At 38.8% G+C, this 21,994-nt stretch overlaps 1 protein-coding gene across 4 annotated transcripts in view; it reads left to right on the forward strand.

Annotated features, from left to right (window-relative positions):
- The first annotated feature begins 516 nt into the window (after window positions 1-516).
- Window positions 517-21,994, forward strand: part of ATP11B (ATPase phospholipid transporting 11B (putative)) — a 98,397-nt gene continuing 76,919 nt past the window's right edge. For all 4 annotated transcript variants that reach the window (XM_026705708.2, XM_026705706.2, XM_087933526.1 and 1 more), the window contains exon 1: window positions 517-907. In XM_026705708.2, coding sequence (XP_026561493.1) covers window positions 881-907 — 27 coding nt within the window. In that variant the 5' untranslated portion in view covers window positions 517-880. The remainder of the gene's footprint in view (window positions 908-21,994) is intronic.

Consider the following 21,994-nt stretch of genomic DNA (forward strand, 5'->3'; position numbering starts at 1 on the left):
TGGAGACCCCTGCCTTAGCAGGACCTCCCCCCACCCCACTCAATTACTTCAATAACCAGAGGGAAAGAGAAGCGCGGAAAGCGAGCAATCCTCTCCCCTCAGACGGGGCCGCCTTAAAGTGAAGCTCCACCCCGAAAGATTGTCCCACTTCCGCTCCCCCCCAACATCCCCCCCCCCCGCTTCGCAAAGGGAAAAACAAACAAACCGCGAAGCCTTTACGGGCTCCTCACAAAGACTCTTCCCGCTTTGCCACGTGCCACTCTCCTCCTCTCTCTCCCCCCTCCCTCTTTTCTCACATCTCGGCCACCCCTCGCCGGCTCCTCCCACCCAGGCGCGGGACGCTTCCCATTGGCGGGTTGTAGCTCCCCCTTCTATTTCCCCTCCCCCCCTCTCCCGTTATCCTCCCCCCCCGGCCCTTCCGTCACTTCCTGGAGCTCAGAGGCACGCGGGAGTGGGCGGGAGGGGAGGAAAGGGGGCGGGGGAGGGAAGGAGGGAGGGGAAAAGGGGCGGGCCCTCGGTGACAGGCCGGGGTCTGAGGAGAGGCGCTCGGCTCGGCTTGCATGATGGCGGGAGCCTGTCGTCCGCTCCGAGGTTTCTTGTGGCGGCGGCGTCCGCTGCAGTTGCCGCTAGCGGACGGGCTTCCGCTTCGCCGCTAAAAAAAGGAAGCACCTCGGTCTCCCGCGCGGATGGGGAGCGGCGGTTGCGAAAGAGGGCGGCGGCCTCCTCCTCCTCCTCCTCCTCTTCTTCCTCCTCCTCAGCAACAGCAGGAGCAGCGCCGGTCTTTCTGACGGGGCCGTCTTTCTTTCTCGGATCGTGAGGTAAAGGAAAGTTGCCCGCCACCGCCGGCTGGGAGCCACCGACCCGCCCGCCGGACGAGGGGATGTTGCGCTGGATCCGGCAACAGCTGGTAAGGTGGAGCGGGGAATCTGAGGCGGCCTTCCAGGAGCCCAGAGGGGTCTGCTGGTTGTGGGTTGTTTGGTTTAAAAAGGTCCCTTCGCTCTTCTTCAACTTTCTCCCGCCCCACCCCGTCTATCTAGAGGATGCCTCGGCTCTCTGAGGGAACCCCACGAGGGTTTCGTTTCCCCCGGGGCAGTTTTGGACTCCCGCGCTTTCCTTCTCAGCAGCTGCTCGGCCCCGCAAGTGTCCAAAAAAATAAAAAATAAAACCCTGAAGACGAGTTAAGAAGCCCGTAGCGGACTTCGCTTCTCTCTCTTTAAATTTTTCTTTGATTCATTTATTTATTTCTCCCCGACCCACGTGGCCCGGCTCAGCAAAGAAGAGCTGCCTTGGCTTCCCCCAACCCCCTCAAAAAAAGCCCCCTCGTGTCAGGAAGTTTTGGTGCTCTTTTGGCCGGGATATTTGCAATCTCCTCTTTCTGTTGTACCTACCATGTACAAGGTGTAGTAGTCCTCAACTTACAACAGTTCGTTTAGCGACCATCCGAACTTGGAATGGCACTGGTGGGGGACAAAAAATGGACTTTTGACCGTTTTTTTTTTTTTTTTTGTTTCAACCCGGATGACTGTGGCATCATATTGCCGGGATTGCACATGAGCCACATTTGGATGCTTGGCAACTGACTCGTATTTATGACCTTTGCAGTGTGTGGGGGGGGTGGGGGTGATTCCCTTCTGCAACCTCCTGACGAGCAAAGTCAATGAGGAAATTCCAGAGTCACTTAACAACCGTGTTACTAATCAACAACTTGGCAGCTGTGGCAAGAAAGGTTGTAAAATGAGGCCAAACTCACTTAACAACTGTCTCGGCAACAGAAATGTTGGGCTCGATTGTGGTTGTAAGTTGAGGACTACCTGTAATCCCTTCGCTTCAATACAAACTTTTTTTGTTTTGTTTTTGGGTACTGTTTAGAGGTGGCAGGTGACTGAAAGAGGTTTGTGCTGATAATTACCAGAAAGTTAAGTTGGGAGCAGCTGGGTTTCTGGGAGGAGAAGGAAGTTGCCAAGCTGTGGCCAGCTGAGACCTTTGCCTTCTTCAAGGTGTTTTTTTTCCAAAGTGCAAGTGGGTTTGCAGTGCCATAGTCTCAGAATGGGTCCTCTTCATTTTGCCACTTCTTTCATTGAGGTTAGCACTACAGCTGTGATTTCTGGGCTTTGTTGTGGTTTCTTCCCCCACCCCAAAAAAACACATTAGAATTAAAATTAAGATCTGTTGTAGCCCTGTGCCTGTGATAATTAATGATGGTGATTTACTTTAAAATCCTGAATGGTGTCTTTTCTAGGCATAGCAGAGCTACGATTTGTTATGAAGCAGCACATATTTATTTTTTTTTTAATAAAAATGGGCAGATCTGCCGGGAAAAATACAATCATTTCCTCTTGGCTGTTACTTTCTAAAGAGGCAGAATGTTATTTGCTTTATCTCTGGCTTTAACTCCCAGCTCCATCTCACTTCCTAATGCTTAGAAAACATTTAGACAAATAAGATGTGATTCAAAATTCAACCACATCCTTCCTGCGTTTTAGAACAAATGTTAATAAAACCATTTGGGGCAAGTTTTTTTCAGGTATGTGCACATCCTGGTAACAGTATTATAACACAAAATACAGTAAATGAGAGCATAAATCTGGACCTCAGGGTAAAAGTAAATATTCCTTGATGTTGATTGTCTTTTCCCCCAAGACCATCTTGTGTCTGTGAAATCAAAATTATTTGCCAGCTAATGGGGAAAAACATTAAAATCCCCTCAAGCATTCATAAACGGCAGTGAAAGCAAATATATCTATTTTTATTGTTAATATAGTAAATATCAAATATAACCAATATAAACCAAAGCTCTTGGGGGGGGGGAGCATCTTCAGTATTTTTTTAAAAGTGGGAAGAAGTCCTGAGAGGAAAAAAGTTTAAGAAGTGCTCTCTTAGATCATCCATAAAAAGAGCAATACAATTTAATAATGCATCAGAAAAGTATAAACTACCACAACAAAATGAAGAAAAATGCTTCAAATAACTTGAGATCCATCTAATCAGTTTTAATAGCTTGTTCATTGTGAACTGATTACATTTATAACAGTATAATATGTGGTTTGGCTTTCATAGCAGGATTAAACCTCCTTATATAACCTGCTCAGAGAAGGCTCATTATAGATAAATGAAAAATATAATACACCTCTAAATGGCATTTAATGATTCAACATCTCCTGGAATATCATTAGCAATAATTCAAAAGTCCTTTTCACAAATTGGCTCTAGAGTATTTCATTTGAAATGCAGCTAGCATTAATTTTCTTGACAGCATATATTGCTTTGATATTGAAGCAAACTGGTTTTGGTATAATACGGTTTATTATACCTAGGGGGCAAAGGCTTTCTTTCCCCATGAGGCTTGGTAATTCACTTCATACATTGTAGGAGGCAGCCTTAGATTAAATTGTTTTCACTGTTTGCTTAGAGCTGAGTAATGGTTGTGATTATTTGTATTTTGTCTTCTATATATGCTAATTACATTTGCTGATAGGATTTAACACTTGATAGCTCCCTAATACAATAATCCGAAAGTTTCCCAGAAGGGTCAGACAAAAATGACAAAATAAGAAATGTGCTGGGTGTACAGCTTCCTCAGTCTGATGCTCTCTAGATGAGTACAAGATCCTGAATTTGCAGCTAGCTGAGTGGTCTGAACATTTGTAGTCCCATCATTTTTAAAGAGGACCTGGTTGAGGAAGGCTGTTCAGTGTAATCTTAGGTGTTTGCTATATCTCTGCATTATTCACTGGGGTTTTGTTTTGTTTTTCTCATTAGTTGTGATCAGAACAATAATTCGTGAGATCATGTAATTTTTATAAAGTGCATTTTTTACTCTTTATAATGTACTCTAGGAAAGAGAATACCCTATTTTGATTACCAAAAAATAGACATATACATTCTTCCTGCATTTTTGTATGCTGTTAGATATATTTAGCACTCTTTGTAGACTGTTTATGTCTCATTAATGAAAAAATTGTTCTAGAAGGGACTATTAACCTATATAATTATTTTTTTAAAAAAATGTTATACATTAGCCTAAGTATTATTTGTATGTGCTAATTTATTAGTCATCTATACAAAATTTTCAGTGTATGCGAAGGTAATGGACTTATGGTAAGGATTCATTGTGAACTAGACATCTCTGAGGAAATGGAGATGGCATTGCAATGAGATCAGCTAGACAGCATTTTCTGGACAGCAAAACCTCTCCAGATAAGGGAGAGATCATGAGATCATCCATTTGTATTCCAGATAGCTGCTCCTTGTAAGTCAACTGTGGAAGCAGTTGGCTCATGAAGGAAATAATCTAGGGACTCACCACACTCACAAGCACAATGTAGCCTTATGGACACTAAGTTCTGCCAAATCTAAGTCTTAAAATCACTTTTGGAAATTGATTTTTATCTGCTTTTCAACTATTAATCTTTCAATTGACAGGTCTGATTACATGCATTGGGTGAGTTCTCTTTAATCAATAGCAAAAAAATATATATTCTAAAAAGAAGTTTGACATTGGAAAATGTTTTTGGAATAAGTTGCATAAGAGATTGGAATATTGATTTTTGAAAGTTTTAAATAGACAAGGGTCCATATATATTTGAAATAAAGATTTTGAAATTGATTGTGGAATCCTTTCCTGTGGGAAAATGCCATTTTACATTCTTTAAAGAAAACATGATAGAATTAGAATTTGAACATTGGACATTAGAGGCAATTAAAGATTATAATTAAAGGAGGAGAATATTTACATTTGACTTATTTACACAGAATGGAGCAAAATAACACTGAACATATGTGAAATTATTTGCAACAGCAGTTCCAGGAGTTCATCTTAGAATTATTTGCCATTATAGAAAGATGGCTTTTAAGAGATGTTGTGGAATAGGAACAAGTTTTGCCGGACAGGGCTGAGACTGATCTGAAAGTGGATTTGAACATGCCAGGCTGCAAGACTAACATGGAAAAAGATGTTACCCTGGTTTTACAAATGAAACCAGCTGATGTCTTAATAACTGAAAGGAATGTACAAGTTGCAAACCATAAAACTTTTTATAGTAGATTTACAAAAGAGATCTGTTAAAGGTCTGAAGGATTTAGTGAGAAGGGACAAAGAAAAAAATGGAAACAAACTCCAGAATATTATTTGAAGGGATTATGGATCAAAATTGTAAAAAGTAAAAGAAGGAATATAAAGTAGATTTATCTGATCAAGATTAAAGCAGTTATATTGTTATTTCTGGCTTCCTTTAGTGGACTTTTGCTGATTAGGACTGAATGATGAGGTTATAAGAATCGGTTTATAGGTAAAAATGAGATATAGGATGAAGAGATTTTTGGTTGTGTTGTAAGAGAAAGTCATACGTTAAAATTCTTTTATAGCTGTGACAAAAGAAGTACTTATATATTTTCTTTTCATTGCTATATTTTTTTATTCCATCTCTATGTTTTTCACTATTAATTTTTTTGGAGTTTATACTAGTTTTTATATGCCTCTCATCTTTAATAAAATTATTTTTAGAAAAGGAAGTATAAGATAGGTGTATTTACCCTATGCAGGGTATTCTTTTTTTGAAGCAATGTCACCATTGCATTGAAAAAAAAATTTCAAGGGCTGGTTCATCTTTGATCTCTTTTTTTTAATAGTAGGCAGGGTATCTTGCTGTAGTTCTAGTATAATCACTATGAATCGAAATTAAATTTACAACAATTAGTATAACATGTTTGAGTTGATAGCTGATGGGACTTTACTCCCATCTACGTGTAAACCAAGAGAGCAATCCTGCTTAAGTTTTTTTTTAACAAGATTAGCTAAGGTCAGCCAGGTGCTAGCTTCTACTTAAAGCAAGTAAACCTTTTATTTCTAGCAAATCCTAGCCATGTTTGGAGACCAAACACTAAATGGCAAATATTGTAGTTTGTTACAACTGAATGGAAAGATATGTTAGCAAGTATTCTAGAAATATCAGGCCAATATGATATCTCACTGCAGCCACTGTGCCACTGCGCACACCCCACCCCAACCTATAGTTCTGGCACTAGTACTGTTTCAATCTTGTGTTTAATTTCAGGTCCTGTGAATCTGCCAGAGAGAGAGGCTGTCTCAAAATAAAAGTATCAGTACTGTACATTCTCAAGCTCTGCCTTCTTTATGTTTTGCTGCTAGGTTGCTGTTGTATTATATATTTATATCTTGTATGTTTATCGTTATATCATTGTGGGGAGGTTATTTTTGTTTCTCATGCTGTACACCACTCTGTTTGAATTGGGTGCCCTTATAAATCTTGTTAATAAATCCTTCAACATTTTTTGTCAGCACAATATAGCTCTATCTGGATTTTGCACAGTGGATTAAATCCAAGATTTAACAAATAAGAGTTGCCAAGAATATGGAAGTTTTGTATTTTCTATAATGAGAAATTGAATGAATAGGAACAGGAAAAAACTAATGATTTTATTATTAAATTTTATGCTGCCCATTTCACTGCCAAGTGACTTTTATTCTTTAAACTAATTTTTGTTTCCTCACTAGCAAATTCAGGTGGACCAAACTCAAAACTTGTTTATTCCTTTTCACCTATGTCCAAACCTGTTTATTTTGTTTAGAATTTTTGCTTGATCTTATTGCCGATATCATTTTCTCTGTATACAAATCATTTTTCTGCCACCCATATTTTTGCAGCAGTCATTCTTACATATATTACATGCATTTCTTTCCACTTGTCATTCTAGTAAGTATACTTTTCCATGTTTCCCATTTGCGTAACTATGAACACTTGTGTGGTAACATGATTCTTTTCTCTTTCTTCTAGATAACTTTTACTTCCACTTTCCATATATCCATTTAACATCCATGCTGTTCTCAGATTAATGTATTAATACTTCCTCAAATGGGAATAGTATTTACTTTTCATCCAGTTTTTCTGCTTTTACTCTCATTTCTTTAATTTAATTTAATTTCTTTTTCTTCCATATCCACATTCATTGAAGAGTCACTCCTGACTGTACTAAACAATTATTTGTCAGGACTCATCATTTTTGTAATCTTTAATTCTAACAATGTGTCCTTACAAATAGTGAAAAAATTATGTTTTCCTTGTTTAAATACAAATAAACCATATTTGAAATAGATTTCTCTTTCAACGGATAGTCAACACGTTCATTCATGCTTGTTCCTGTAAATGGCCAAATAACTTTTTATTTTGTTTTCACTAATTCATACATGTCACCTAATTTTTCCACAAATCTACCTGTAGTTCTTCCATTTTCACCATTCATTGGACTGTAACAGCAATTTGCAACTGCTTATTTTTATATATAACTGCAAAAATCTAGGTGCTACCAAATGATATTTTTGTGATAAACATTTTAATCTTTTCCTATTAACTATTCACTTAGAGCCCAAGTCACCTCACAGGGTTATTGTGGTGGGGAAAAGAGTGGAGGAAGGAGTATTAGCTATATTCACTGCTTTGGGTTATTTATTAAAAATAATGAAGACAGAGCAAAAATAAATAGATAAAATAGATAGGTCCAGAGTTATTGATCTTTGTTGGCTGTCATGAATTTGATCAATAGATGTTTTCATCTATTCTTTATTAAGATTGAGAAGATGTAAGTCACAGTCATGCCACATTCAGCATTCCCTGCTATCAGTGGAACAAAGATAAGCTTTGATTTAATCTTTCAGAGCACATTGTGACTAGTTTCTTTTCAAATAAGAATATTCTGTTACAATATCCAAATACAATAACAAAGACACTCAATTGAAATTACAAGATCTGCTTAGCTATAATTCAGGTAGAAGGCAAAATTTTTAGGCAGTAAGATTAATAAGATGAGAAGTAGAACTATAATTAGTGTAAATATGTTTATTGTGGATTAGATATTGAACTGTTCTTTCTTCTTGTTACTATTTATCTCTAGTGTTTGCTTATGTTTAGTGCATGTGTATGTCAATAACATCCTTGGCTCTGACAGAATTCCTTACCTCCTTAGTGTGTTTTCAATGCTAAACTTGTTATTTAATTGTTAATATATACAATAAATAACTTTTATCATTGTTGTAGGATATTGATTCTGAATAGATAAGTAGTCTAACGTGGCTTATACCTCCAATGTTATAGAAAAGTGCAGTAGTAGCAGGATAATCTTCCCATTTTTCCCTCTGGAGCAAAGCACCAACCCTGGGTGATGGGGAGGATGGCATTGATTTCTGAATGAGATCTCATTTGGTCTAGTGCAGGGTTGCCAAACTCTCATCATCACGGTGGCATCATGTGATGTATCGGGACTTTTTCCCCCTTCGCTAAACCAGGTGGGGGTGTGGCCAGAATGTGACGCATCTGGGCCGCAAGTTTGACAGTCCTAGTCTAGTGTTAAGGCACCAGGCTAGAAACTGGGAGACTGTGAGTTCTAGTCCTGCCTTAGGCATGAAAGCTGGGTGACTTTATGACACACTCTCAGTCCAACCCACCTTATAGAATTGTTGATTGTGGGGAAAATAGGAGGAAAGAGTGTATTAGATATATTCATCACCTTGAGTTACTTGTAAAGTAATAAAAGTGGTATAAAAATCTAATAAATAAATGAAACGTGTGGTGACAATCTTAAGATTGATTCACCCATTCCCCAATGTGGGAAGTTGCAATAGTACAGGGGTGTCAAACTCACATTGTCACGGTGCATCACGTGACGTATCAGGACTTTTCCCCCCGTTGCTAAACTGGGCGTGGGTATGGCCAGTGTGTGATGCATCCGGCCCGTGGACAGGGAATTTGATAGCCCTGCAGTAGTACAATTTGGGAGGGGGAGGAGTTAATAATCCCTTTTTGAGAGTGCCAGAAAGCCAACCAATGACATCCCTGTGTGTGTGTGTATGTGTGTGTGTGTGTGTGTGTGCAGGCCTGTGCTTTATTACAGTATAATATCACTGCCACATGATCATACAAGTCTCCCTCCGAAAAAAACTGATTAAAGCATTTTTCCTATCTGTATTGGGCCAAAATTGCAACCTATGCCGTAATCTGAAGTAAAATAACAAAAAGCAAATGCATCCCCCAATCTATTCTTCCCTTCTCAATTTGAAATGCCAACTGTTACATTAAATAATCCTAATATTCTCCAGAGCAGAATACATACCTTTAATTGAATTAAAAGTTATTCTTTTTAATGCAATGCATAAGACCAGCCTGAAGGGATTTATGAGCTAATATTGTAATGGAGTCATAAAATAAACATGAAAGATAATTGGAGAAGAGACCTGATATGATTTCATGCATTTCTGCTCCTAAAACATTAATAGGCTGGGAAGAAGGAAGTTAGATTGTTTCAAAATCCAGTGGTAGAAAGTTTGTATTTTTTCATGTTTTGTTCTTAATAGATTGAGCTAGGATGGTCAGCAATATCTGGATGAGCACAAGTTTTATATTAAGCATGTTATAATCTATATAATATTATATAATCCATTTTTACAATAATAGGGTTCACACAACAGACTAAGCCAGAATCTATATGTAAACCAGCTTCTACATTGCCACTGAGTTCCCCTGGAATGCTAGTATGCGTACTGTTCAGATTCTTAGTTCCAAATGCAATCTTATCTTATTTAAGCACAAATAAGAAACATTAAGTCATACAGTACTTCACCTTTCCTCCTTGGAAGGAAGAATGCTACTTTGTACCATTGAGAGGTTACTGAGAGAGATAAGGAGGGCTGTGTAATTGAAATCATGTGCTGCTTATCAGTAGTGAAGGAGCCAGTTTATTCCACTACCTCCTATGTGAGAGTTTCATAATGTGCCATAGGAACAGAAAAAAATCCTACAGGTTATATTGAAGCTGTTGGTAAGTCAACTTCCTGATACAATATTATTAAGACTACTAAAACAGGTTTGAAATGTATCATCATCCTGCCTTCCTCTACAAAGTTCAGTTAACAGAGTTTGGATTGTCCTGTTTTTCTTCAATATAGAAAAACAACATGGATATGATCAGGTTATTGGCAGAGTTGAGCTCAACTGGAGGGAAACTTTATTTGATCCCTGTAGAATAGTTTGAGAGCAATTGCCCAAGGCAATTTTGTTAGCTTTATAGTCTAAGCTTTGAAATACTAAAATTCAGACACTTACAGAATTGCTTGTATGTTTGCCTTGGGAACCCCTGCCCCCCACAAATTTACTTTATACATTACTTGAGATATACATATATAGATGTATATACCCAATGATTCAGATAACAGTTCGTCCGGATTCCTGGAATTCTCAGTTTAACGCCTTTTATTGGCATGCTGCAGCTTGGCTCTTTTACGGATGGGAGTGCTTAAACAAACTATTAGTGGCTTCTATATTTAAATAGAAGAATTTGACTTGTTGCTTTGCAAACAATCATAGAGTGGGTTCACAGAATAATTTTAATTTTAATTACCTTGTTTATTGATGAACTGATTTCAATTTTATTGTTGTGTAGCATAAACCCATCTTTTTGTGATGGTAGCATGAACCCATCTAGTCACCTTTTATAGTTCAAACCATAGGAACTCAGCCATTTTTTAAAAACCAGTAAGAAAATATGGCTATATGGCTAATGATTCTGGCCACTTTGAACTGTAACATGCAAACAGAGTTTGTTTTCCCTCCAGTTGTTTTATGTTCACCAAAAGACTAGGAGGGCTTTTGGAGACAAGAGCATTCTCATATCAGAATCTGCAATCAATTTCCATATTTCCTATGTTCCTAATTTCAGTAGTTACTCCTTAGATGTTTTCTTCTGAAAAAAAATATGAATGGGAAGGTTTAGTATTTCATCTTTTGCACAGGCTTGAGGCTTTCTTTTCTAGAAGCTGAACAATAAAGTGAAACCTGTCACCAAAGCAATAGATCTCTTTGTCATACACAGAAGATTAATGCTGATGGGGGGCGGGGAGTCATAAGCAAGATAAGCTTATCTTAAGATAAACAAGCAAGATAAGACGTACATTTAAGCCACCTGAAAACTGTAAAAGTGAGCGCAAAGAAGCAAAACTGGTTTTCTGTCTTACTGCATTTGCTGCATTCCTTTAATAAGTTAATAGACAAGTGATGTTCAGTAAACAAATGGCTAGTTTGGACTCTTAGTCAGTCACTGATGGATAATAAAGTGAAAATACCCACCTCCATATTTATTAGCAAACTTCATACAGCAACTTTCATTTCTTCAAAATAATACAGTACAAAGTGTTCATTGAGCAATAATGTGTTACGACTATTATAAAGTGCACTCGTGAGAAGCAATTTGTATAATCTAGGAACATAATTCAAATATTTGTTTTAAAGTCCATAAAACTGCATTTCTTGGATAACAAAAGAAAAATTCACTTGTTTGCACCTGACGGCAGACTAACATACAATTTATTTGATACAAAAATGTGTATGGTTCAGGCCATAGTTTCTCATATAAATGGGTGTGGATAACAGATCTTGGTTTTCTTGGTCCATATTGTGCACACGTTGTCATCAATTTGGTACAATTAATTTAGTAGAACTGGGCTGCAGAGGCAAGGAAAATATATTTTAATTTTTTTAATTAAATTAATGAATTAAACATGTAAATGCCTAATGTATTTGAAGATTTCAAATTCACAGGGGACATATAATTTTGAGGCAATAACTTGTGCAAATTCTCTAAAGCATCCACCCTGAGAGGAATAAGCCAGTATCTCTGTCAACTAAAGAAATTTAGAGAACAATATCAACAGATATTCCTCTCTTTGTGAAAACTCACGCAGTTAGTCAGGAGTATTTATATAATTGGAAGCTAAGTCCTATATGTGAGTCACTTGGAAGGGAGTCATACTAAACAAGATAAGACATATTTTCAAGCATCTAAAACCTTACAGAATTTAGATGTGGTTATTACTGGATTTTCTAGGTAATCCTAGAATATGTAGGATGGTGTATCTTGGTTTCTCCAGCTATTATTTGGTGATTCCTCAATCTATTGGGAAGGGCAATGCAATAACACACAGCCTATTGTGCTATTTAAAGAATGTTTGTTTTAAATGATAAAGGTGTGATCTTTTGTCTAGAAAAGGAGCTGCTCTTTTATGAGGACAACATACTGATGATTCAGTTTTAGTTTGTTTTTTTAGTCTGTTTTTAAATGTGACTTGTTCACTCTGGACGACATCCTGATCTCAATATTGATGAATATCTGAGCAGATTTTTACTCCATTTTTCAAACTGGAGGCAGAACTAGAAGAGGACAACTTAATGTTGCCTGAAGAAAGAAAGTTTGAGGGAAAACTGAGATTGTTGGATCAGAAGCATTCTCATTTGATCATTGTTTGCAAAGAGATCTGTCACATATTTTCAGTTGTCTTGGTGGGTAGAACTCTATGTGTTCCATAAGGGAGCAGTTAGTAACTATTGGATAGCTGTAAAGATCAAATATCTTGCGTCACCTCCACTTTGTGGGAACAGTAGCAGTTTCTGCCTCTACCTTTAGTTTAAAATTCACACATGATATTGGCTACATTTCTGACTTTCTATAAGTGTGACTAACTATTCTGTGATATACCTATTGTGTATGGTTTTCCTGTTTTCTCCTCCAAAATGACATGTGACATGCAAACCTTCCTGTAGTGGTTTTTCTAAAGACATACTTTCTAAAGACATACTTGTTACATCAGTCTTAGTTTTCTTTCACAGGTATTTGAACGTAAAACTGTCCTGGAGTTTAGTTTTGAAATTTCCAGTGACTTCCTAAAATTTTCCTGTTAATGCCTGGCAATCTGCAGATGCAGTGTTTTTCTCAGTTGGAGATTCTAGCATTGTTGCATCATTTATGTGGAACAGATGGCGAGCTTCTGAGATGAATGATGAACAGCTAGACCTGGCTTGGCTCCATCAATTGCAATGGCCTCTGATCTCTGGAGCTTCAGAGTAACATGTAATTGGAACATTACAGCTACCAGAATCTTTTGGGAATCAAGCGGATTATATCAGCTACTTGAAACACACATTTCAAATTGTCATGTGTTTGAACAAATGTGTGATGTGGCCTTAAAGGGAAATTATTTTTGTATCCAACTAGACAACTTGGTGATCCATTGGGACCTTCTTTGAGAGAAAAAAGTAATGTAGTTTGATGTGGCCAAAGTGAACATTACATTTTAAGCAGAACACTTTTTTTTATCCTGGTACTAGATGGCTGCCCAGTCATCTAAGAAGATTATGTATCAAATAGAAAAATAATTGCTGTTGCAAAGGAACTTCAATAATAAGTCAGTATATACTTAAACAACAAACAGAATGCTCAAGGGTAAGCAAAAAAGCAGTGAGAACAAGAAATGACTTCCAGCTTCCTGCCGGCTTCCCCATTGACTTTGCTTGTGGGAAACTGCTTAGCAGGGAAGGTCAGAATCTCAATCACATGACCCTGAGGATGCTCAATGGCCGCAATTTTATGAATAAAGCTGCTCTGGACAATGTGGAAATGTCAATTCTACAGGACTAATGGGTCCCAGATTTTTAATGCGTTCTTTAGTGAATTTCAGGGACCTTGATTCAAAAATTGTTATGATATAATGCACTGTTTGTGCTAACTTGAGGATATAAATAGACAAACAATAAGGTTTTAGTATCTCCATATACTTATTGATATAATAAGATTTTCTCAACAACATAATCCTATCTCCCATGAGATAGGATAATAAAGAATGATACAAGTTACCAAGTGAGCTGCTGTGGCTGAAGGTAGTCCTGAGTCTGGGAGTCCCTTGTCTTTTTCGAATACCATCACCATTATGCCACACTGATACAAAGGTGGAGGTTTGCTTGGATTGTGTTCCAGACGTTCAGTTATCTGTTTTCATGTTATTTTCCTCCTTCTTGTGCTTACAAGCTGCTGTAGTGGACATTATTTTAGAAAACTTTGCCTATTGCCATCTTTCTGGATAGCCCAGAAATAGATCCTTTAGAACAACAGGAATAGCAATATTAGATATTCTCCATATTTTGATTCACACAACAAGGCATAGGTGTATATTTGAAAAATGAAAATATCTGGAAAATAATGACCCTGACCCTAATCCTAACTCTTACATAAAAGTCCAGCTACCCCTTCAGCTCTGCAGTCCCAGGATAGTTAACACAAAGTGCCAGTTCTACAATGTAAAAAAAAAGTTCATATTGGACTTGTGAAACAATATCATTAATTAGGAATTTGCAGCCTAGATAAAATCAATTATTTACTTGATTTATTTGATGAGTTTCAGTATAAAAATGCACACCTGGTAATTTAATCAGAAGCATTCTCAGTGGATTTGGCTCCATCTGGGCTTTGGGAATGTGTCCAGGAGGATGTCCTCTGTTATATCACCTATACTGTGTAATGTGAAGCTGAAACTAAAGCTGCAATTCCACCTGGTGCTAACTTTTGGGCTGTAGGTAAATTTATCAAGATCATCAATTTTCTACAGACATCCCAAAATTTAGCACCTAAATACTGCAACTGAAGATCTACATTTTCAGCAATAATTGATTCTAGGTTTTGGGTGACTTCCAGCTGTTGATCCTGTGCTTCTTCAAAATATCATTTAGATATAATTTAGATGTCCAGATATATGGGTGTGGTACAATGTATTATCTTACCAAATGCATACTTTGCATTTTATTTCAGTCAAGTTGAAAGGCAAAATGTTCGTTTAGAGCTTTGCAGAGTACAGTCATCTTGTGGGTCAGAAACTTTGCATCTTAAATTTTCCCATAGGAAAATTCTTTTCAATGTGGTCTAGCTCATTTCCAGAATAAGCTCTTTGGAAGGTCAGAAAAAAACTTTTATCAGAATAAATATTCTAAACTAACTTCTGAACATTAAGCACTAATATATTGTGCTTTCAATTAATATTCCTATCACTTCACAATGCTATTTAAAGCTTCTAACAATAACATCTCAATTGAAATAACATTAGAATTTCAAACAATTAAGGTTAAACATTGAAATAATGTTTTTAATGTTTTAATAATATTCTTAATAATGCCAACGGAATCCTAGGCTGCATTCATAGAAAAATAGAATTAATATCACATGAAGTGTTAATGCTACTTTGTAATGGCTTGGTAATATTGCATCCAGTTTTGGTCACCACAATATTAAAAAGATGTTGAGACACTAGAAAGAGTGCAGAGAAAAGCAACAAAGATGATTTGGAGACTGGAGGGACCTTAAAACATAAAGAACAGTTGCTGGAATTGGGTATGTCTAGTTTAACTAAAAGAAGGACTAAGGGTGACATGATAGCAGTGTTCCAATATCTGAGGGGCTGCCACAAAGAAGAGGGGGCCAGTCTATTCTCCAAAGCACTTGAAGACAGGACAAGAAGCAATGGATAGCAATAGCATTTAGACTTCTATAGGGTTTTACAGAGTGTTACAATCCTCTGTAAGCGATTTACAGAGTCAGCCTCTTGCCCCCAACAATCTGGGTCCTCATTTTACCAACCTCGGAAGGATAGAAAGCTGAGTCAACCTTGAGCCTGGTGAGATTTGAACTGCCAAATTGCAGGCAGCTGGCAGTCAGCAGAAATAGCCTGCAGTACTGCACTCTAACCACTGTACCACCGTGGCTCATGGAAATGGAAACTAATCGAGGAGAAAAGCAACCTAAACTAAGGAGAAATTTCCTCACAATTTAGAACAATTAATCATTGGAACGGTTTGCCTTCAGAAGTTGTGGATGCTCCAACACTGAAGGTTTTAAAGAAGAGGTTGGACAATCATTTGTCTGAAATTGTAGAATTACCTGCTTGAGCAGGATATTGGACTAGAAGACCTCCAAGGTCCCCCCAACTCCGTTATTCTATTATTCTAAAAATCTTTAAAGTTAAATTTAATAAGGCCATTCCTGTTTCAGGAAATGCCAAAGTAAATAAACATGTCTTTAGCTTGTTTTCTAAAAATCTGCAATGCAACCTCATTTCATTACTTCTCCAAACTGGGGCCCAACTGAACTGTCACGCCTACACTAGCTAGATTCTTAAGTACTCAGAGGAGCTCTGCTACTGGTTCATTGAGAACATGAGTGGAAGCCGCCCCCGCCCCCCCAAAGTCCTCTTCTGAAATTGCCATATCTTGGCACCCAGCATTTCATTTTCCTGTGCTGCTTGGTAAATCAAAGTAAGTGGAGAGAATTCTCAGGTGTAAATCTGGCCATCTCACTGTGCCATGGCAAGGCTAGAGTTTCAATAGGAGCAACGGTTAAATCAGTCAAGAAAATCCTCAAAGCATTCAGTGACTGGTCCAGTTCCATAAATTTCAGGAAAGGTTTTCTTTAGTCTTCTCCTTCTCTAAAGGAGAGTGTTAAGGACATGATCCAGCTACTTCAGTCATCATTTCATTGTCCTGCTATTTAGGAAAAACAACCCCTAGCTAGATCTTTATCCGACTTGAGCTTTAAGGTTCTTAGGAACTATTAGCAGTCCCATGGTTAACATAATCATGAAATCTTGAGATAGTCCATTTCCAGGTCTCAGCTATTTTCTAAAGCACCCGAAGGCCAGGAAAGGAATAATGGATGGAAACTGAACAAGGAGAGATTCAACCTGGAAGTAAGGAGAAACTTTCTGACAGTGAGAACAATCAACCAATGGAGCAGCTTGCCCTCGGAAATTGTGGGTGTGTCATCACTTGAGATTTTCAAGAAGGGATTGGACTGCCATTTGTCAGAAAGGGTTCAGGGCCATGATGGCAAACCTATGGCACACGTGCCACAGATGGTTCATAGAGCCATTTGTGCGGGCACGCGAGCCACAGGCAAACTTACCTCACTGTGCACGTGCGTGCCTCCCAGCTGATTTTCGGCCCGTTTGTGGCCTTTTTTGGCCTCCCAGAGGCTTGAAGGAAGCCTCTGCAGCCTTTGCAGCCTGAAAAATAGGCCTGTTTCATCACTTCCTGTATTTCCGGAAATACTGGAAGTGACAAAACGGGCTCATTTTTCAGCCTGCAAAGGCTGCAGAGGCTTCCCTCAAGCCTCTGGGAGGCCAAATAAGGCCTCAAACGGGCTGAAAATCAGCTGGGCGGTACAGGTAAAGGGATGGGGAGGGAGGATTGCGCACGCATGCGCAGGGGGCATGGGGTCCCGCGCGCATTGCCTCCTGGGTGCTGGCATGTGAGTATGCATGCAGAAGCGCGTTCAAGCGCATACACAATTTTTGGTACAGGAGCCCAAAAAGGTTAGCCACCACTGGTGTAGGGTCTCCCACTTGGGCGGGGGATTGGACTAGATGACCTACAATAGTGTTGGCAAGCCTTTTTGGCGCTGCGTGCAAAAACGGGAGCACATACGCCCACGTCCCGACAGCTCTACTCCCCTAGAAAGCGACCTCTAGGATTCCCTCTCCACATCTTTGGGCACGCAAGCCATTGCCTGTTGCTCTTCTGGGTTCTAACATGCGCCTTGGCCAGCTTGTCTTTGCACGTGCATGTGCACCAGAAACTGAAAGACTAGATGGCATGTGTGTGCCAGAAACCAAAACATCATCTTCCCAGCGCACGAAAGACCAGCTGACACAACGGAACCTGGAAGAGCAATGGGCAATGGTTCCACGTGCCTGGAGAGATGGCTCTGCGTGCTATTTCTGGCACACCTGCCATAGGTTCGCCATCACAGAACTACAAAGTCACTTCCAACTCTGATGATTTGTTAAATCTGTTAAACTCCAAAGCTTTTTAATACTGAGGGATCTTTGGTGCTCTCTGAGCTTGGTTTTATTACCCAAAATTGGTAAGATCTTCAGTGCTGATGTACCTGGTTTGGGTAAATGAAACATCTGCAAAAGAACCACCAAATTCAGAGAGCACCAAGCATCCCTTATTTCAACTGTGAGCTAAAGATATCATTCTTAATACTGCCATGAAGGTTGTTGGACAATAAAACTGGTAGTATACCAACAGTCTTAACTGTTCTTCTAACCCAGCATAAAGAACAGGTTCGCAGGTGTAAATTAAAAATAATAATTTCTTACCAATTTCCCAGTAAGAAAAATATAATCCATGTAGATGACTGCATTTCCCTTCCCACTTTCAGCGGGGCTCAGTGATATACCATAATGCTATAAAGCAAGGGTCTCCAAATTTGGCAACTGTAAAACTTGTGGACTTCAACTCCCAGAATTCCTCAACCAGCCATATTGGCTAGGGAATTCTCGGAGTTGAAGTCCACAAGTCTTAAAGTTGCTAAGCTTGGAGATTTCTGCTATAAAACATACCTAATAGGCACTAATCTGGTTAAATCTGGGACTGCTTATTTCTTCTGCCCACAATTCAGTGTTATAAGCCAATCCATTTTCTCAATGAGGTCATCGATGTAAGGCATTCAACAGCATCAAGCAGTGGGTGGACAAACTGGTAAAACTACCTGGGTCTGTGCCAGAATGATGAAGTAACCCAGTTCTTAGGAGTTGACCCAGATCCTGTATCTCCCGTTTCTGGAACATGTATACAAACCCATTTATCCTGGCACATTTTAATCCTTTCTTAAGAACCTTGAATCCTTTTCCTCAGGGTCAAGGGAGATGGCCTTGCCCCTGCCCTCCCATTAGGGCACCCCTTCATTGGCGACCCCACTGCCACCCCATCTATCTTTGCAAGTCAGATGGAATCATGAAGGACTGCTTGGTTGATGAATCTCTGCTGCGCTTTCTCCAAACAAAGCAGGTGAAAGACCGTTCTGGCTGGTTTGTTAGGGCTGCAATTTGATGAATCCAGAGGAAAACACAATGAGATTATGTGTAAAGCATGTCACAACGTTTCAGTTGCTGTAACAAAGCAACATTTCACTATTCCTATTTTTGCCAAATGCACACATATGAGAAAGGTGGATTAGGTTTTTTTCTGTAACATGAAAAGTTGAGCTTTTATTTTCAAGAGTTTCTTTTTACAATTTTTCATTTCTTTATGAATGTTAAGAGCCCTCTCTGCAACAAAATTGGGGATTAGTGAATTCAAAAGTGTTGAGGAGAGTTTTTCATTTAACATTATGCTTTGTTCTTTTCATTAGCTGTGCCTACAGGTAGAAATCAGTTTTGCTCAATATCTTTCTACTTGGTTTTTATGGCAGGATGGTAATAGTGAGACTGCAAATATGAATATTCAGTGAGACTAACAGGTTAACCAGGTTAACAAGTCTTGAGTTCTTGTAAAAGGGCTTTTGAAACATTTGAAAAGGACTGAGCATCTAATCCATATCTTCGGTTAATAACCTGTTACCTACTTTTGGCCTCATATCTGATTTTGACTTTATACCTCTGATTAACTTTCTTTCTGTAAAAACTGCCTTTTTACTTGCTTGTATATAAGACCTTTGAGGGTCAGCAAATAACAGCAACTTGAATTGATTTGACAAAGAATTTGGGGGAATATAAGATCAATTTTGTCTTTTTCCACTAAAATTGTTTGAGAGCTGCCATTTAAAAAAATAAAGAGGATTTATTATTGAAAGGGGGATTGATTGACATCTGAACGTAGCCTAGTTATAATTAAATTCTCTTCCCTCCCACCTAGTGCTTTCTTTCACTTTGCTTAATTTCTGGGTTATTTGACAGAAAGATCTCCTTGAGTAAAAACAAAAGAAAGAGATCATGTTTTTCTGCTGAAAGTGAGGAAGACAAATAAAGATCCCTTTCCTTATGTCCTTGAGGCTGAAATATGAAGCCCAGCAGATTTTGTGCAGAACTGTACTTGTAGAGTAAGCAACTTACTGCTGTCTGCAGTCTGTTGTCTCTCTCTTACTTAGAAGCTTTAAAAACTTTTTAAAAGAAAACTATTTCTCAGATGAGACACAAAATTTCTGTTTTAATGACTGGATTATATGAAATCTAATTGTGGCATCTGATAATAGCAGTCATTTCTCCTATTAGCAGATTTCCCCAATCCCTATCATGTTATGAACTTATTATAAAGATCAGAAGAGAAAAAGATGTTAATTATGCTCTACTTGTGTATGACCATATGCCAATTAGACTAATAGTTGCTTTCTTTATTAGAGTAATCCAGGTTATGTCAGTCAACGTCCGCATAGCTTATTTGTATTACATCTGTAGGTGGACTTGATTCTGTTTACTAGATTGTTCTCTTGTTGATCAGGTTAAACCCGCTCCCAGACTGTGCTGATCTTTAGATAAGTGGTTACCAGAATTAATGTCTCTGAAGCAGAGCTGGAACTAATACAGATTTTGTTACATTCAATCTAAGTAAGGTCAGCTCATTTGAAATAATAGCACCTGTGTAACATTGTCATTGACTATTTTCATACATGGCAAACTACAGGGGTGGGGTTCAAATTTCTTAACAACCGGTTCTGTGGGTGTGGCCTAATTTGTGGGTGTGGTTTGGTGGTCATGTGACTGGCTGGGCATGGCTTGCTGACCGGGCATGGCTTGGTCATGTGACTGGCTGAGCATGGCTTGTATGTAAATATTATAAATATTTATGTAAATATTGATTTTTTTTATAAAAAAGAGCAACTTTTACCCAAAATCAGGCAGAGCAGGCAGATTGAGTTGCTCACAGAATCATAGATTCACTTAGAGATCTATGTTTTTGCCATCTGCTCTCTGAGTCTGCAGTGAATAATAGAAGCTTCAGGCTCAGCTTTGCTTTTAGATTAGCTAGAAAGCAAGAAATCCAACAATTTCCTGCTTTCTAGCTAATCTAAATCTCCCAGCAGAGCAGAACAGCTGATGGTCGGGGGGGAGGAAAAATTACAACTTAGCAGGCAAGTTTGATAGCGCGCATGCCAAGGAGTGAGTGGGCGGAGCCAGCCAGTGGCACTATTTGCCGGTTCTCTGGCAGGTAGAATCCCACCCCTGGTGAGAGTGCATTTTGCGTGCGCATGTAGACCATTTCATAAAAACCTCAGCTGTGCTGCTCGGACAGCTGACAAGCACTGCGCAAGGGTGCGCAGCATTGGTAAATCCTCTTTCCTGCTTTTTCAACCTCAGCTGTGCCGCGCAAAGCTGCTGTGGTTGAAAAAGCAGGAAATAAAGGACAGCCAAGAGCTTGGGTGGGCGGGTAGGCCAAGCACCGAACCAGTTCAGTGCTCTTCAGAGCTACCGGTTCTATAGAACTGGGCCGAACCGGTAGCATCCCACCCCTGGCAAACTTATCATTAGCTTATTTAAGATTTTAAAAAAGAGCAATTAAATAACAGCATACATCTTTCAGTTAAGGTGAAAGTGACTTATGAACTGTCCTCACGCTTACAACCATTCGTAGCATCCCAATGCTCACATGATCAAAATTCAGCCACTTTGCAACAAGTTGCATGTCCCGGAGTCATGTGATCATTTGATCATTATTTGTGTTCTTCCCAATCAGCTTCTGACAAGCAAAGACAAAGCCAGATTCCTTTAACAATCACATGATTTGTTTAATAATTGCAGTGATTTACTGAACAACTGTGGCAAAAGGTCATAAAATTAAGTGTGGCTCACTTGACCACCTTGCTTGGCCCCAAAATTTTGTTCCTAATTGTGGTTATAAGTTTAGGACTATCTGTATCCCTAACTTGTTTTTTTCCCCTTCAGATCTCCCAATAATGCACTGATTCCACTGTAATTGAATCCTTGCTCCTGGCTGTAGTCTTCTTTTTTTGTCTGCCTTTCCCAGCATCAGAATCTTTTCCGAAGAGCTGAGTTTTTGCATAATGTGTCTAAAGTATATAATAGGAGCCATTTGTGCCTCATTATATGTTCAATTTATTCATTACTTAGTCACAGAAAGTTTAGAGAAGTTCTGTGCTTTTCACCACTGGATCCTAAATATTCTGTTCCTAACTTGTTTCAGTTCACCATGCAACAATTACAATTAATTACAAATGAATTAAAAGTTCATTTGTAATTATTGTATTCATTTGGATTGCAGCTCTTAGGGGAACGCTGGACTCAATGGTGTCAGTGCAGACTTCTGATTTTATCAATGTCTGTGTATTCTTCGCTTTTACCCTATGGAAGAAGTCTACTCTAATTGTAATTTAG

This window comes from Pseudonaja textilis, chromosome 4, assembly GCF_049901715.1.
Source record: "Pseudonaja textilis isolate UNSWEBS1 chromosome 4, rPseTex1.2, whole genome shotgun sequence".
Classification (NCBI taxonomy): Eukaryota; Metazoa; Chordata; class Lepidosauria; order Squamata; family Elapidae; genus Pseudonaja; species Pseudonaja textilis.